Consider the following 16529-nt stretch of genomic DNA (forward strand, 5'->3'; position numbering starts at 1 on the left):
TCCTACACATTCAATTTCCTCCCTGCAGAAGCAAATGAATTCCACAAACAAAAGCCATACCTTTAAACGCAAAATTTATTCACAATGTAACAGCAATGAAAATTCTTCGGTTCTGGTAAGTCCTTTTGCAAAATGGTGACCCGATTTGCTACCATACGCATGGAGCCTTTAGTATGAATTCCTATTGTTGGAATGTTAGTTCGTTGTTCCTTTGGAAGAATCCATGAAGATCATGGAGAACACGGCGAGAATGATGGCGCCTATAATCAGGCATAATGTGAGCTCCTTTGGGACTCAAGAAGAAATAAGATAAGATCCAATAATTGGATAATAACATGCCGGACAGTAGTAGAACGTCCTCCTTGATTTGAATAGGTTCAGCAAAATAAGTTGTCTCTGCTTGTAGAGATGTGTGCTTCATTCACCGACTGTTTGGTGTCCATGAAGGAATTGTCTTGGCTCCCTAGTGAGGGAACCACTGGTTTGAGTCTATACCGTTCCGTGTTCTTTCTTAGACTGAAAAATAAACGCATGAATACAAAAAAGGCGGCAAGTCAAATGACCTGACACATTAAAATTTAAACCAATCACAGACCGGCTACTATAGCTGTATGGCTGGCCTAAAAGAAAGATGGCGGTTGTATGTGGAATTTCTCACATGCCAACGAGAAACAAGTTTATCTATCCCGTTAGCATAGAAATCCGGAGTTCTGGAAGCAATGAAGTCGTTAAAGGCTGATTCGGCACCATCTCTGCTTTTGAAGCATTTTTCACACAGGAAGTTGTTGAGATGCTTGAAAAAGTGATAGTCGGTGGGCAAGAGGTCCGGTGAATACGGTGGATTCGTTCAGCTTCTGCAGACTCAGTTAAGCAATATGCAGAAGAGCATTGTCATGGAGGAGAATTGGTCCCTCCATATTGACCAATCTCAAGTACATGTTGGAGTTTTTGGTGGATTTCATCAATTTGTCGGCAGTTTTTCTCCACCGTAATCATTCCGCCCGGATTCAAGAAGCTGTGATGGATAAGATTGGCCGCAGACCAGCAGTCACCATAACTATTTTTTTGGTGCAATTTTAGCTTTGAGAAATGTTGTGGAGCTTCTCTGGTATCTAATCACTGTGCTGAACATCGCCAGTTGTCATAGAAGATCCACTTCATGTCACAATCTGCTCGAGAAATGGGTCATTTTGTTGCGCAGAAGGAGCGTAGAAGACCTCTCAAAATGAAGATGTTTTTTGATTATTGTTCAATTCATGTGACACCCATTTATCCAACATTTTTGACTTCCCTATTTGGTGAACTACTGGTGAGTGGCTGACCTCGAGTTCAACAGAAACATCTCGAGTGGTTTTGCAGGGATCGACTTCAATTAAGGCTTTCAAATGTTAGTTATCAACCATAGTCCACCAGTTGTGACCGTCTTCATCTTCGGGGCTCTCATCGCCATTGCAAAATTTCTTGAACCATTGTTATGCCACACGTTCATTAGTGGTTCCTTGGCCAAATGCATCATTAATATCACAAGCTGTCTCGGCAGCTTTTCGGCCTAGTTTGAACAGAAACAAGAAAATCGTGCAGATTTAACTTTTGTCAATGCTGTTGAAAAGCCTACAAAAAAAAAATGAATGAAGAGATGAGAATGGTAATGAATAACACTATTGGATAGAGCAAAAAACATGCCTCAAAATGATATATAACATGGCTGTATATATCAATGAATTAATTCAGAAATCATATATAAAAGTAATGTGAGAAAACGATAGTTTTTGCACCAACCAAATATTATCTTTTTTGCTTCCATATTGCATCCTGCAGCCACAATAGGTTTTCCAAACCAGTCACAAATAATCTCTATTTTATGATTTCCAAAATGGAGAGGTTCTCTTTTACATTCTGGTCATATGTCGTGATTGAACACTTTAAGGAAGCTTTTCACCACACCTTGAGCATCTACACTTGTGTTTGTTTCAAACAGATTTTGAAACCTTGACTCCAGTTCTTTCACTATAATGTCAGCTATAAACCAAACATGCTTTAGTTTTTCTTTGACCACTTGAAGTTTGGGATTACCCTGCAAATGTTTAGACTGTTGTTCTTCAATACACAGGATAAACTTTTCATACCCTCCCCCCCAGGAATGTATTACTCCTTTATACTTGTAATAAGTTTCCATACAATCCAATTGCTCTTGGAAGAATCAGATTGTTGGCGTGTAGTTTTAGACTGAGAAAAGCTAACTCACCGAACAGGTCAGATACAAAATGGCAAAATACAGTGAATACAAGGTATTCAATTGCTTGTGTACTTTCTTGGCTCAACCAGTAACATCTGCATTTGATGATGTATGTCACTATCGTTTCTGGGGAGAGTCACGTCCTGGGAATGCAACCAGTGTTCCCGGGGGGGGGGAACAATATCAAATGATAGGCACATGGAAACTTCAAAACAGCAGGTCGATATGTTGTCGGCTATACTCGGCTGGCATAGGTTGCTTCTTGTGTCTTCATTGAGTCGTTACAGGCAGCTTTCCATTGTCATCGTCGACATTAATGCAGGGATCACAGGCTGAAATCGAACACTTGTACAAAAATAGCGAACAAATGCATTTTTATAAAAAAAAATATATATATAATTTATTTTACGTTTAACAATGGGGGGAGCATATTCAAGCAACGCACTGTGTGCACACTAAACTGCTATGTGCCTGGCACGTGCAAAATCCAAGCTTCAACTGTTTTTGAAACAACAGAATTATTCAATTCTCCCTTTCTTCATTGAAAGAGAGAGGAAAGGAGTGAGAGAGAGAACGAGAGAGAAAAATGTTTTTTTTTTTTTTCAAATTCAGCTATCCACGTGCAAGTCTGACCAGATATGCTCTAACATTCCCAACCCACAAAGTACCTGCATCACACGTTTTAACTTCATCAAAAAGTTAGGCACAAGGTTAGAAGCTAAGAATAAGGATTATTAGTGTAGAAGCCCGCCCCCAGCTCCCCCAAAAAGAGGAGCTACGTCATTGTGCCACAGATGTTGCTGCAAGGTTGACTATGATCCTCAGCCAAATGACCATCTTTCTTTCCTTGTAAAAAGACTCATTGCTCTGTCTACATGGGGAACTCATTTGGTACCCTTCACTGGTGCTGGTGAGTAGATTCTTGCTTCTATTTCGTCTCTAATGAGCTTGAATTCTCTCTTGCTCTTTCGGCTGAAGTGCTAGGTCTTCCATATCAAATGTGGACAATCATTGAGAGACTGCATGAAAGGACACTGTTTTTGTAGCTTGAATATGGATAATTCAAGAGCCTGTCTCTGTTTTATCGTTACTTTCATGGCAAGTGCTCATCTGAGCTTCAATTTATCCCCCCCCCATCCTCCGCCTCGCCAAACATTCACAAGAATCACTCGTCTGGCTGAAAATACTATTAATAATTTCCTCCACTCTTTATCTTTGCCTAACCCTAAACGTAAATTCCATGAACAAAGCTTCTTTCTTAGAACTGCACACCTGTGGAACTCTCTTCTGTTTACCTGCTTTCCAGCTGACTGCAATATGGTCATCTTAAAGTTCAACATAAACAAATTTTTGATGAGCCATTCCTCTTAAGTAATTCAATTTACCAAATTTACACTTCTAATGATTACTATATTGTCCTTTTGACCACTGTACACTCTTTAACTCTTATCCTCGAGTGGCCTCTGGGCCTTGATAAGTGGTGATTCCTTTGTACAAAAAAAAAAAAAAAGAAGCCTGTGCGCCATACAGTGAAAGTCGGTGAGATGAGGAACTTCCTGCCTTAAGTGACACATAAGCATTCCTTTGTCGAGTATTCACATCTGCACCATCTGTACAAAACCCAACAATTCTCGATGACATCTCATTATCACTGATCCCCACTTTTGAAAGAACAGATTTAGTAGCAGAGATAATGCCTTCAGCATGGCCATATTCAATGGCAGTAATTTCAAGTTTATCTGCTTTGCCCTTCAATACTCTCCTCACACAAACTGCTTTATTTTCTGATGCAGAACTGTCAGTGACACCATCAATTATAACTGACACATAATGAGTCACTGATAGATTGTTACGTTGTCGTATCATAAAATGAACGCTTGTTGTATATTGGTTGAAATTGGAATGGGGATGATATATTAACACGTGTCTATTTATAAAGGATTGTTACGTTGTGCGTGTGATCGTCTACTGGTCTTTCTATTACATATGTTCATATGCTGTTAAGTGTGAATATGTGTGTGACATGCATTTTCACACACCTCTGCTTCTTCGTTGGTCCATCTGGAAATTCTCGTCTGGGAGGGAGACTTGATACCTGTTTTTGGGGACGAAGATTTATTTCACACCAAGACAAGAAATCGGTTCTATAGTTTTTTTATTCACCTTCCAGTTTGTTCACAGAAGTAAGGAAAGTGAATTTGGCATGTGGTTTCTTCTTCTAGGTCTTATTTCTACCACGTCAGCATTCGTTCCCACCCCCAGCGAAGGGGAGGAGGCAACGGCGAAGCCGTCCGCTTTCATCCAAGTCGTAACCAAATCTCTTCGATTCAGCTAACCTGATCACATGACTCACACACAATCCAATCAGCTGATCTTAGCTTCCTGTCAACGTGTCTACACTGTAATTCACACTCTCCCTCCTCTCTCTCTTTCTCTATCCATTCTCTAATATTCCTTCCCCCATTATTTATAAAAATGTATGACGCAGACATACATTTTTTTTTTTTTTTACTACCCACTTTTTCTAAGGGAATCCTAAGCTCACCCCACTAGCAAAGGAACTGTCATACCGTTATTCAATAAATCATAATTCAAATAAATAAAATTACATCCACAAATAATACCATGTGGCGCGAATCCTTGCGCCCTCGAAGGTCAACAACTCTCTGTGACCCCATGGCCTCCATCTCGCATCTTAGGATCATGCAGAGATCACTATATCTCTTGTCACGCTATAACGCGTTTCCACAAGCACATGCCTCATACGAGATGAAAGATTTTTCTTATAACATTACGAGAGCATTTTCCTATGTCTCCCGCCGAATTACACATCCGGAGAAAAATCCCACAAAAAAACGACACAAAAAAAAATTCTACAACCATTTGGAACATTAGAATAAATATCGACTGAGCCTTTGACTCTTCCAAACTTAAGAACTAGTTGACCCCTTATTCAACCCAGTAGTGTCTTTATTTTTCCTACACTGCTTAAATCCTATTTCTTTCTCTTTTTTCCTATTTTATCATTATTATTACTATCATTATTAGTTAATTAACAACATGTTCTTACTTATAAATTAATCATTATCTCAATAAACCCCACAAAGCAAAAATTCACTCCTCCTCCATTCTGCGAAAAAAAATACATGTCCAAGTGTTATATAGGGGTTTCATTAAAAGAGAGTCTTATTATAAGTGATGCTTAGAAAGAGTCTTATTAGAGTGTTTGTCATTGAGAGAGTCTTATTACAAGTGATGTGGTATCTTAGAGAGATGTTGTTGTAAGAGAGATTGTTCGTGTTATGACGATTCATATTTATTAAAAGTTCATTACTTAGAAGTGTTGATATGAGAAGCTCTTAGAGTGAGGAGATAGTGTTCAGACATTATGTAGATATGAGATGTAGAGTTCATATTGTAGATATGAGATGTGTATGTCATGACATTTTATGACACAGACATATAGACATATAATAACAATTCAATTTACCTTTTTGTAGAATCACAACACAAGACGATGTTTTATAAAAACACATGATGGGTTTATTTCTTCACGACCGGGCGTGGTTTTCATCATCAAGAATTCAAAGCTTCACATATTAAGTTTCAAAGTGACCGTCTAGATTCTAGACGTTCGAATTCCAAACTCTCTCTGAGTTTCTCACTAACTAACTAACTCTCACTTCCTATATTGAGAAATCCATGCATGTCCGGCCAACGTGACCACAATTCACGTGCCATCAACATGCGTGACCTGCACGTTTCCGAACATTCTGATTTCCCATTTTTTCTTTGTTGTTTTCACAAAGGAATTCAATCGACATATCTAATTCATTTAACCCATATTTTATTATCCAAATTCTTTCTAACAATGATAGTTTATTTATTATTTATTTCATCAGAATCAACAATTTACTGAACATTCCATTTAAACCTATTGTTCTTTAAAACTTATATCCAGGGTTCGATTCCTGCTTTCTCTCATTTTATTTTCATTTTAACTAAATCTCTCTATTTTTATACTTGCATGAAAAAGGGACAGCCCTTATCATGTAACACAAGAACAGGAAAAAACCTGCACAATTCTGATGTGAGAAAACATCAATCGCATGAAAATATGAATTTAAAAATAAATTCTTATAATCATTCACAAAGTCTCATCTCACCAATAAAAAGTTACAAATAACAAAACATAGATTCGTGGAAACCCAAAATTGTCCACGTCAGCAAATTTTGAGGTCGGTTACATCACCTTTACCACCTTACAGAATCTCCAAAATACAAAAAAAAATAAAAAATCATAGTCGTTTACAAAAAATACATAGACATTTACAGTTAAAATACATAGTAGTTTCCAAAAACAAAAACAAAAAAACGACTCACTTATAAAAAAAAAATTCACATTAGCAGAAACTGTCTCTTGTTTTTTCTCAAAAAAAAGTACACAAAGCTTTTACAATTCAACCATTGCCACATTTTAACTGTATATAATTGTTTAATCTATAATTTCATAACAAAATTTGATTGATGTGTTTCTCTGGTAATTGTGACAAGTCTCTTCATTCACACTCAGTAACTAAAGTTTATATTTCTTTTCTATTTTCTTTCTGTTTTACACATTGACTGCATATTCAAAATTAACAATTTATTATCAGTATGTCGATTGATATATCTTTCTTTTTCAATTTCCTGTTTATTTTTCTACACCGTAACATAGCATTTTTTTTCTTTCTGTGTTTTCATATTTAAAATCAACAATTCGTTATCTGTATGTCGATCGTGCTATCTGTTTTTGTTTGTTTTTTTTTTTTATTTCTCTTTATTTAGCATAATATATAACTATACATAATTTTAATGTCTTTTTTTTCCGTTGTCTATATTTTTTTTTTTTTTCACCGTTGTTCAATGAAAGGACCCTACGTTGTTTTTTTTTTTCCACACTCTTTCTGAGTGTTCTGGTTCAAGAACGGCACAAAATGAGCGTTTGAGTAAATATACGGCGCAAACATGTTTTCTATGTCTCCTGTCTTAAATTATTCATTATATAAGAGAGCCGACGGCATGTAATACACAATGAAAGGAAATTTGATATACTTAGATAGATTGATAGTTTGACATTTATACGTTTGACAGTTCTGTGAATGGGAGTGTTTCTATAACATTGACACATGTTTTTTAACCTATTTTTGAGATGATAATTTTTACAAAGTTCTTATAATATAAATTCACAATACCTTTCTGTTGAATAACATAACACGAAGGCGCAAATACAAAAAGATGATGTTCGTTTATTCCATTTCGACTGGTCAATGGCTTTGCATCAAGGAATTCTAAGTCTACATGATTTCTTTCGTCTCCCCTTCGCTTCCAAGGTTCAATGTCAGCTCTGTCTCTGACTCCTCTCTTCTCCCCTGATTGACTGACCGACTGACTCACTCTTCCCTCTGCCAAGCTCTAACTATATTGAAAACTCATGACGTCATTGCATGACCAACACGTGCATATCATACTCGCGGCCTGACACGCCTTACGTTTTCGAGCATGCATCGCTCTTCCCACGTTTACAACCGATTTCTCTAACCTATTTTCCTAACCCACTTTACAAATAACATTTTCCATTGTTCGTTTTTAAATTCCTTATTTTAATTTCATTTCTTTAACAGAAACAAAATTCATCATTACATCTCTTTTTCAATAAACAGATACCTAACTATTTTATGTGAACTAAACAATGGTAATTCTACATTCCACATTTTCAATAACGTTTCGTGTTATTTATTTTAACTTATGATCGGAATTCTCAATTCCAAATCTAGCTTCGCAAGTTCAAATCCTCAGCTATCCCGTCTCATATTTACTCACCCACAAGGACAGGCGACTTGTTCTTGTAACACATGGTATCACAGCCGTGGTGTGAGCATAGGTAAATGTCTCCCAACTCCTAATAAAATGGATTTTAACATTTAATATAAAGTTTATATTTAACAATAAAAATAAATCATTTTTTTGTTGTATTTTTTTATATTTTTTTTATTATATGCGTGTGCCGATTTAACATGCGGGCGAAAGATTAAATCCGTCATTGTTTAGCGACACGTGGAAATGTTCTTGTAAAGAGTGTTCTAGAAATAAAGATTAGGATTTTAGAACTATGTACAGTTGTGAGGACGTTATATATTTTTCCCTTAAATAATGATATAACTGGAGTTAAAGAACTGTAGCAAAAAAAAGAAACCCTTCTTTGATTGAGGCAAACATGTTTTTCTTTAGAGGAAAAACATTTCTAACCAAAAGAAAAGAAAATTTGTTATATTAGTTAGTTTCAGTAATGTGATAATTTTACTCCATACATATTTGATGTGACACAAGGTCTTTTTTTTTTTTTTTTAATTCCTTCAATAAGAGTTGAATGTTTACGTAAGAAACAAAAAGAGGCAAATATGAATTCTCGTTGATATGGTACTTCGATATTGAGAATTTAGATGTATGATGCGCACAAAATTATGTTGGTGGTTTTGCGTCAAACCTCCACGGAGTCGAGCAGGGAGTTGCTTACAGAGAAACTGCATCATGAACTCAGCTGAGTTGAACTGCTTTGAATTTGACACACAATGACTTTATATAAGTTTCAAACTGGCTCCAGCGAAGGCTGTCAGAAAAATATTTTAGAAATTCGCTTTCTTTGAGCGTTGATTGGACAGAAAACAAACACTCTGTCACGTGGTATACTCTTGTGCTATGTCCACACGCTGAGGCATAGATTTACTTACTTTGACAGAATTTGCATGGGTGGATACGACAAATGTATGCGTAACTGAAACGTTCTTTATCCATCCATTTTAATGTCTTCGGTGTGTCACTATAATGTGTTCTTAAATGTGAAATGGTCAACTAGCGACTTTTTATTATTTCGTACTCGTTTGTATTATTGAGCCATCTTCTGTAATACTAACTGAGCCTACTCCTTTCTGTTGATCTGTAAAAGTGTGGAATATGTCGAAGACTTTGTCTCCTGTGTAATGGAGAAGTGATGCTTTGCATTTTTTGTCGCTATTTATGCCTAGGGCAACGAATAGGTTTTCAGTTTTTTCTGTTTTTTTTTCAATGAATGCTGGCTGTATTCTGGTGAGCGTGCACACTAAATGATGGAAAAATAGGCAATCCACCGTTTGCCATTTTTTTTTTTTTTTTTACCCTTGGAAAAAAACATTTTCCCTAAAAAAAAAAAAAAAAAAAAAAAAAAAATTAATAAATCTCCAGATATTTGTGAATTTGATGTTTTTAAGTCCTAAATATCCGTTTTCATCTTTGTCGCCAGATATAATGTTGAAAGGTATCCCCGGCTCGTGGGTTTAGCGCTTCAAAGAAAAGAATAACAGGGACAGAGAAAGGTTGTTAACAAACGGTTGCCAGCTTAGAACTGTTGCACTAGGTGTATCAGAATTTTTGGACGAGTCGCCATGGCGGACATTTGTTTAAATAGACTCTCCTTATCTCCAGGCTTATAACAATATGTAAGTGTAATTTCAAACCCTAATTTTTATTTCAATAAAATGAGCAAAGACCAAATTTTAAAATTATAAAATATTTTTTTTTTTTTTATCGGTTTTCTTTAAAAAAAGATTTCACGAACAGCAACAAAATTAACTTGAATCGAATTATAATATATATATATATATATATATATATAATTTAAAGGAGATTAGAATAATAGTCTAAAGAGCTAAGTGTATTTTAATGTAATAGTGAAATTACTAGTTTAATTAAAATACAGGAAATGCTCGTTGTAATTTAGATATATAATAAGCTCGATAGTTAAATGTCCTAGAGCTAATTCAATATTAAGTAAAGTGATTTTCAATTTAAAAATTAAAAATTTTTTTTTAAATTTAAAAATCAAATTTTAATTAAATTAAAAATCAGTTTCATAAGAAGGAACAACAACAAAGTCAATTATCTGTACGATCGTTTCGGAAATCCGTGCTTTTTATTTGTGGTATACATGAGGTTATGTAGAACAATTATATATAGTTTTTTTGGTAAGCACGGTCTCCTCATCAGCAAATTTAGGAGGATTTTTATTGAATTTAAAAGACACCATAAATAAACCTAGCATTAAAAGTAAGGCAGATGAATCTGAAAAAATTGAAATAAAAGGTTTGGATTTAAAATTTATAAGAAAATTAATATAGGTTATAGATAGAAATGAGTAGAAAAAATATATATTTTTTGAATTTACATAATAAATTTGATTTAAAAATATATAGAGATAGTTACCTTTTAGTTTTTCTTTTTTTGAAATCAGGAACTGTGTTTAAAGTAGTCATTTAGATGTTTGCTATAGCTTTTTATTTTATTGAATGATGAATTTTAAAAGGGTGACGCTCGTGCAGTAAACTGTTTCCGTTAGCGTATTTTGATTTAAAGACGCTACAGTTAATATATATAGAGAGAATATTTATTTTGCAAGTTTTTAAGGGGAGATAATTGTCATGTATTATTGACTTCATTTATTATTTGATTTATGGGTCTAGGGGAGGTAATTGGTCTAACTTAATTTATTTAAAAAAAAAAAAATAAAATTGTAATCTATTTTTACTAATGAGTAATTTTTAATGATTTAAGGTGGTTTATATTTATTAAATTTAAACCAACGTTTATGATTACATGTCAGAAGCTTGTGTCTTGAATTTACTAGTTTGGTTGTATTTTTTATATTTTCATATTTTAAAATTTTTAGGGTTTCTTTTGTACATAGTGCACAAAATTTATCTCCTGGTTTATATGATTTGCAAGTCTCAATTATTTGCCATTTTAAGTTGAAAGAAATATTGCTATTTTTTAGTTGCCAAATATAGTTGGATAGAGTAGTTTGGTTTGATAGAGAGTTATTTTTAAAAGAATATTTGTGCGTTGAAATTCTATGTTTTATTGGGCCAGATGTGGAACCAATATATATTACCTCTTGATTATTGTGATTATTTTCCGTTAGGTCTATTGTTGGATTATTATGTGGTGGGTTGATTAGTAATTGATCGGTAGATTGATTTAAGTTGGTGTTATTATTTAATCTGGTAGTTGAGTTATGGCTGTTAATAGGTTCTTGTAGATTTGGAGTTTTTGATACTGTGCAGCTATAGATAACATTTTTAATTTTACATGAGCCTTGTAGGGGACATTTATTTTTTCTTCTACAGTTACAGTCCGATGTATTTTGTGTAGTTGTATTTTGTAGTTTATTAATTTTCTTATTATGGTTTCGATATAAACAAAATAAAAGTTAATATAAATATTTGGCTGCATACTATCCTAATTTAGAATAATTGTTATGATAGTTTAATGATTTAATGATATAAATATTTGTATATTAAATAAAAAAATTATAAACATTTGAAGAGTATTATTTTCATTTTACATCAAACAAATAAAACTGGTGCGTATGTACTTATATTACTGTTTTCAAGTTAAATTCAAGTTACACAATATTTTTTAACCGAATTGTTAGGTGAAAGTACAAAATAGTTACAAAACTCCAACCTCTCCCCAATTGCTTTCTAAATAGTAACGTTATTATTTTAGAATCGTAAAATAAGTGCATAAGTTCGCAAAAAAGTAATTTCTCATATATTACGAAAAACAACTAGTCTGTGTTAATGATTTGGAGATATAAGAAAAAAGGTTGTAAAGAAATCAAAATAGACCACCTAAAAAAAATTCCTCTAATATATTTAATGAAACCTACTTTTAATATCTAAGTTTATTTAAGAATGACTATTGTCACGACCGGCTTTCGCTGGGGACTACGATCGCGTTCGCGTGACAATGATAAAAAAAGAATAAATAAAAATACGTCTGGGTTTGGCTCGTTCAGGGGTTAACAAAATTGTGTGGGGAGGGGGAATTCTTCTGGTTGGAACACCGTACGCAGAAAAGTTAACAAAGCAAGCAGAGACAACTCAAACGACCGAGGGTTGATTTTAAAATGAGAATTTATTAAACATTAATAAACAAATAAACAAAAAAAATAAAGATAACATATAAATGGGGGTTGGGATTAAACTTAAGATATTAATACGAGCAGAGGGAGAAAACAATTTTAGCAGTTGGCAAAAACAAGACAAGAGAAGAAAAAGGGGGTGACTCACAATAGCGACCGCTTTGGGGTATAATCCAGCTAGCGTCTCCAGCAAGGAATAAGAAAGTTTTTATGGACGAAGGATTGGTGTTCTTTTTTTCAGTGACAACTCAGACAGTCCTTATGAACAAGTCATTGTAGTTGTTGTTTTTCCTTCTGATGTAGTCCGGCGAGACAACACAAAGTTTTCGTGAACGACTCGATGCCGTTATTCCTTCCAAGATAATTCAGAGTTCTCGTGTCTCCCGTCTTTTCTTTCAGTATCGTTGATAGTGGCGACGTTCGCAGAATATATAAACGATTGACAAGCGATAATCAATCTGCTCCAGCTTTTTAGCACTTAATGGAAGGTTTTCGGTTTTTTTACCCGAATATCATAAGTTTTTGATTTGGTTGTTTTTTTTTTTTTTTCTTTTCCGTCTCTTCCTCATGGCATACGATCATGGCTTGTAGTAGCAGGGACGACCGTTCGCACCCAGGGGGACTGCTCAACTGCCTGTATTTTTGGGTAGGTCATCACGCGTCCATCCCCTCCTCTTCCCACTCACGACGCTGTCCTGTTTCCCCACTCCCATCGCCAACAAGTCGAAAATAAAATGTGAGAAAACTCTCTCATAGCCTGAAAATAGGCCCAGTGTCAGACGTAACAAAATGAAACAGAACTTACCGTGGTCTTGAAGAAAAAGTTGACTGCCATAGGTAGGTCTGTTGCAAAATTAGTTGGTCTTATTTTGCTGGCATGGGCCGAGTAGTTTATAATCCCTTGATGAGATTAATGTACAGTCGTTGCATTTAGGCTCTGGGAGACTTGGAGTGGTTTTAGTCAATCCTGTCGAAGAATATGACTACCAGGCCATTTCCTGCTGTCTTTTTTCACGACTGTCTTCAGCTAGGAATTTTTTGGTAAGCAAGGGAAATTAAGATTTCCCGCTGAAAGAAAAAAAGGGTTTGGTCGGGGAGGCCCTTTAGTGGCCAATCCCCGATCTTGTCTCATTAGCGACAAGACCAATCAGTTGTCCCGTAACATCGTGTTATTCCTGACACACTCCCAAGGGGGCAAGAAAAAAGTAATCAGTAATCGATTACTTTTTTTTTTTTAAAGTTATTAAAATGAAACAGATTGTTTTATGTTTGATTTCTATTGAACAAATGAGGCTAATCCCTAAGGATAAGTATTATGTGTTTCTACCACAGAAATGAGTAAAGTTTCAGCTAACAGTTTTAACCAAATCAACAGTATCAATAATTAACAACTAGAAGGAAAAACTATAATAACATAAGTCAGTAGACAATTCATCTTTAATTGCTACAATGGGGAACTTAACCCAACCTAACATAACATGTTTTCCGAACAATTTGGACAAAACCAAATTCCGGTGGTATCTTGTTCATTAACTCCGACGCAGTTAAAATAATACCATTTGTTGCACTTATCGCAACATACCATTGGAGATGATCCATCATTCTCAATGGAACAAGTTGGGCAGAAGAAAGGACCTCCCTCCTCCACAAACTCTGACGAAGAGGATTCAGGATTATCCTTCATTTCCAAAGGGAACAAATGTTTTAGGGAGTGGATTTGTTCACACCCATCCCTTAATATGTGAGCAGAACGAGCCTTTCCATCGTTTCCGTAGATGAGGTTGAGCACCTTACCAAGACTCCAGAAAGGTCTAGGTTTGTTGGGTGTTTTAATCAAAACAACGTCACCGACTGAAATCCTTTCAGTAACTTGACTGATCATCTCTCTATCTCCCTCCCTTAAGGAGAGAAGATATTCGTTGTACCAAATTTTGCGGAATTTTTCAACAAATTCATCTCTCAGCTGCAGAGAGTTTAACAATTGCACCCTACTCGGGGTGTCAGGACAGAGATCATCGACCTCCATGTTTCCCAATATCAAGCGTGGGCTATAGCCCGTTTGCAGAAAATGATTAGGGGTCAAAGTTTCCAATCCCCTTTCCGCAGAGTCAACGTAGGTGAGGGGTCTGTCATTAATGGCCTTCTCTACGTCAGAAACAATAGTTAGGAAGTTGAAATATTCGATCTTCCTTCTACCAATTAATTTGTGGAAACACCGTTTCACGGTTTGTATCATCCGCTCCCATGTGCCTCCATGCCATGCGGAATAAAGAGGGATGGTAACATGTCTAATTGAAGTTGATCTGAATTGTTCCTTGAACTCATCAGAAATGAATACTTCTGACAACGAGATACCAGCAGCCAAGAAGGTTTTGGCATTATCAGAATAAACGTAGGAAGGGACACCAAATAGGTTAGTAAACCTGACAAATGCCAGTAGAAAAGAACGTGTGCTCATGTCAGGCAACAGTTCAAGATGTACAGCCCTGAGACTCATACAGGTAAACAACAAGAGATACATTTTGGTATCCTCATTGTTCCCCTTTATCCAAAAATGGCCAGAAAAGTCAACACCAACTTGGTTGAATGGGCGAACAAAATTTGTCCGGTGGGCTGGTAGTTGAGAACCCGAAGGGGTCTGACAAGGCAGAGAATTTATTTTTTTGCATGTCATGCAATGGCGGAGGACGCCCTTCACTGATTGTCTCCCTTGAGGGATCCAAAACCCCATTAGTCTTAACTTGGTTAGGGTTGAGCTAACTCCGAGATGACTGCAATTCCAGTGTGCCTCCTGAACCACTAGTCGAGTCAAATCATGATATTTACCTAAGATGATGGGGTGTTTGACTTGATATGGGTGAATATCAGAACTTTGTATACGACCTGTAGCGCGCAGCAATCCTTCATTATCCAAGAATAATCCAAGGGCACTTACTCTTGGCGGTATAGTTTTACCAGCAGGTTCCCTTAAGTAATTTAATTCGCAGGGGAATTCTTTCCTCTGCATACTAGAGAAAAGCAAAAACTTTGCCCTTTTAACAGTATCGGTTTGTCTATGTTTCAATTTATCGACAAACCGCAAAACCTTCTCCAGCACACCGATTGTCTTCGTCAAGGAAGAGAATTTTGAAATATTAAACGGAAGAATATTCTCTTCCGAAGTAGCCTCATTGGAAAGAAAGCAAGAGACAATCTTTTTATTAGTGTCATTCAGACACGGTAACGGAGTTATTAGCCAATCAACAGCACTTCGATTTGCCCAATCAGGGCCATGAACCCACAAATCGAAAAATTGCCGGAACTTAGCAGAGGAAAGACCCCTGGTTAACAAATCTGCCGGGTTTTCAGCAGAAGGGACATATTTAAATTGAGGTAAGATACCAAAATCATTTTTGATAGCTTCCAACATCCTCTTAATGTCCAAAATTCGGTTTTCCACAAAGAGATTTTTCTTTGTACCCCTACCGTTCAACACCCAAGACAATGCCACCTGGGCATCAGAGACTACAAACAAATTACGGACGTCGACAGGCTGCAAGGCCCTTAACACATTAGGGACGACCTTAAAAGCAAGATAAATTGCCATAAGTTCCAGAATGGGTAGGGTTTTTTTCTTAAGAGGAGCCACCTTTGCGAATACAAGGTGACACTGCGACCCCTGCTTGGCATACAGCGAAAATCCGTACGCAAGTTTGGAAGAATCGCAAAAGCATAAGAAATCAGTAGGAACGTCATTCACCAAGGCATTCCTTGGAAACTCAATCCCACTCAAATCGTTCAACTCACCAGCGAGATTCTGCCAAGCATCGGTGAAATTTTCTGGGATTTCTTGGTCCCAGGATAAATTGTTCCTCCACAGTTGACTGATTAGGATCCTGCCCTGGACTGTGACAGGAAGGAACAACGATAATGGGTCAAAGATTCTGGAAGTCTGAGACAAGATTCCTCGCTTGGTGTTGACCTTAGAATCTATCGCTACGGGTGCCAAGCACACAGAATCTCTCTGTGGAGAATAATGGTACCCTAACACCTTTTCAATGGGGGGAGGAGGAGAAACCAGGGTCCCATCCTCGATCATTTTAATTTGTAAGTGATTGTGGTTGGAATTGCAAGACTGAAGTTCAAATCCAGCATCCATTAATCTTTCTCGTACTGTTTCGTAGGTTGAACAAAGAGAATTGAAATCACTATTGGTAGCGACCAGATTGTCGACATTAAAATTATTATGGAGCACAGAGGAGGGAACATCATCAGGGTATCTCTCGGTATGCAGCTTGATGATACAACTTAAAATGA

The 16529-nt window shown here is 36.1% G+C and overlaps 2 protein-coding genes across 3 annotated transcripts in view; one reads left to right on the plus strand and one right to left on the minus strand.

Moving 5' to 3' along the window:
* LOC145283743 (cytochrome P450 2B1-like) overlaps positions 1–16529 on the plus strand; it is a 369384-nt gene that overhangs the window by 28273 nt on the left and 324582 nt on the right. The window lies entirely within an intron of this gene.
* LOC145283943 (uncharacterized) lies at positions 13702–16371 on the minus strand. Its single transcript, XM_080133040.1, has one exon. It carries the CDS (start codon positions 16369–16371, stop codon positions 13702–13704), a length of 2670 nt encoding a protein of 889 aa, XP_079989166.1.

The sequence above is a fragment of the Euprymna scolopes genome, chromosome 8, assembly GCF_053919585.1.
Source record: "Euprymna scolopes isolate OS-2025 chromosome 8, ASM5391958v1, whole genome shotgun sequence".
In the NCBI taxonomy this organism is placed as follows: Eukaryota; Metazoa; Mollusca; class Cephalopoda; order Sepiida; family Sepiolidae; genus Euprymna; species Euprymna scolopes.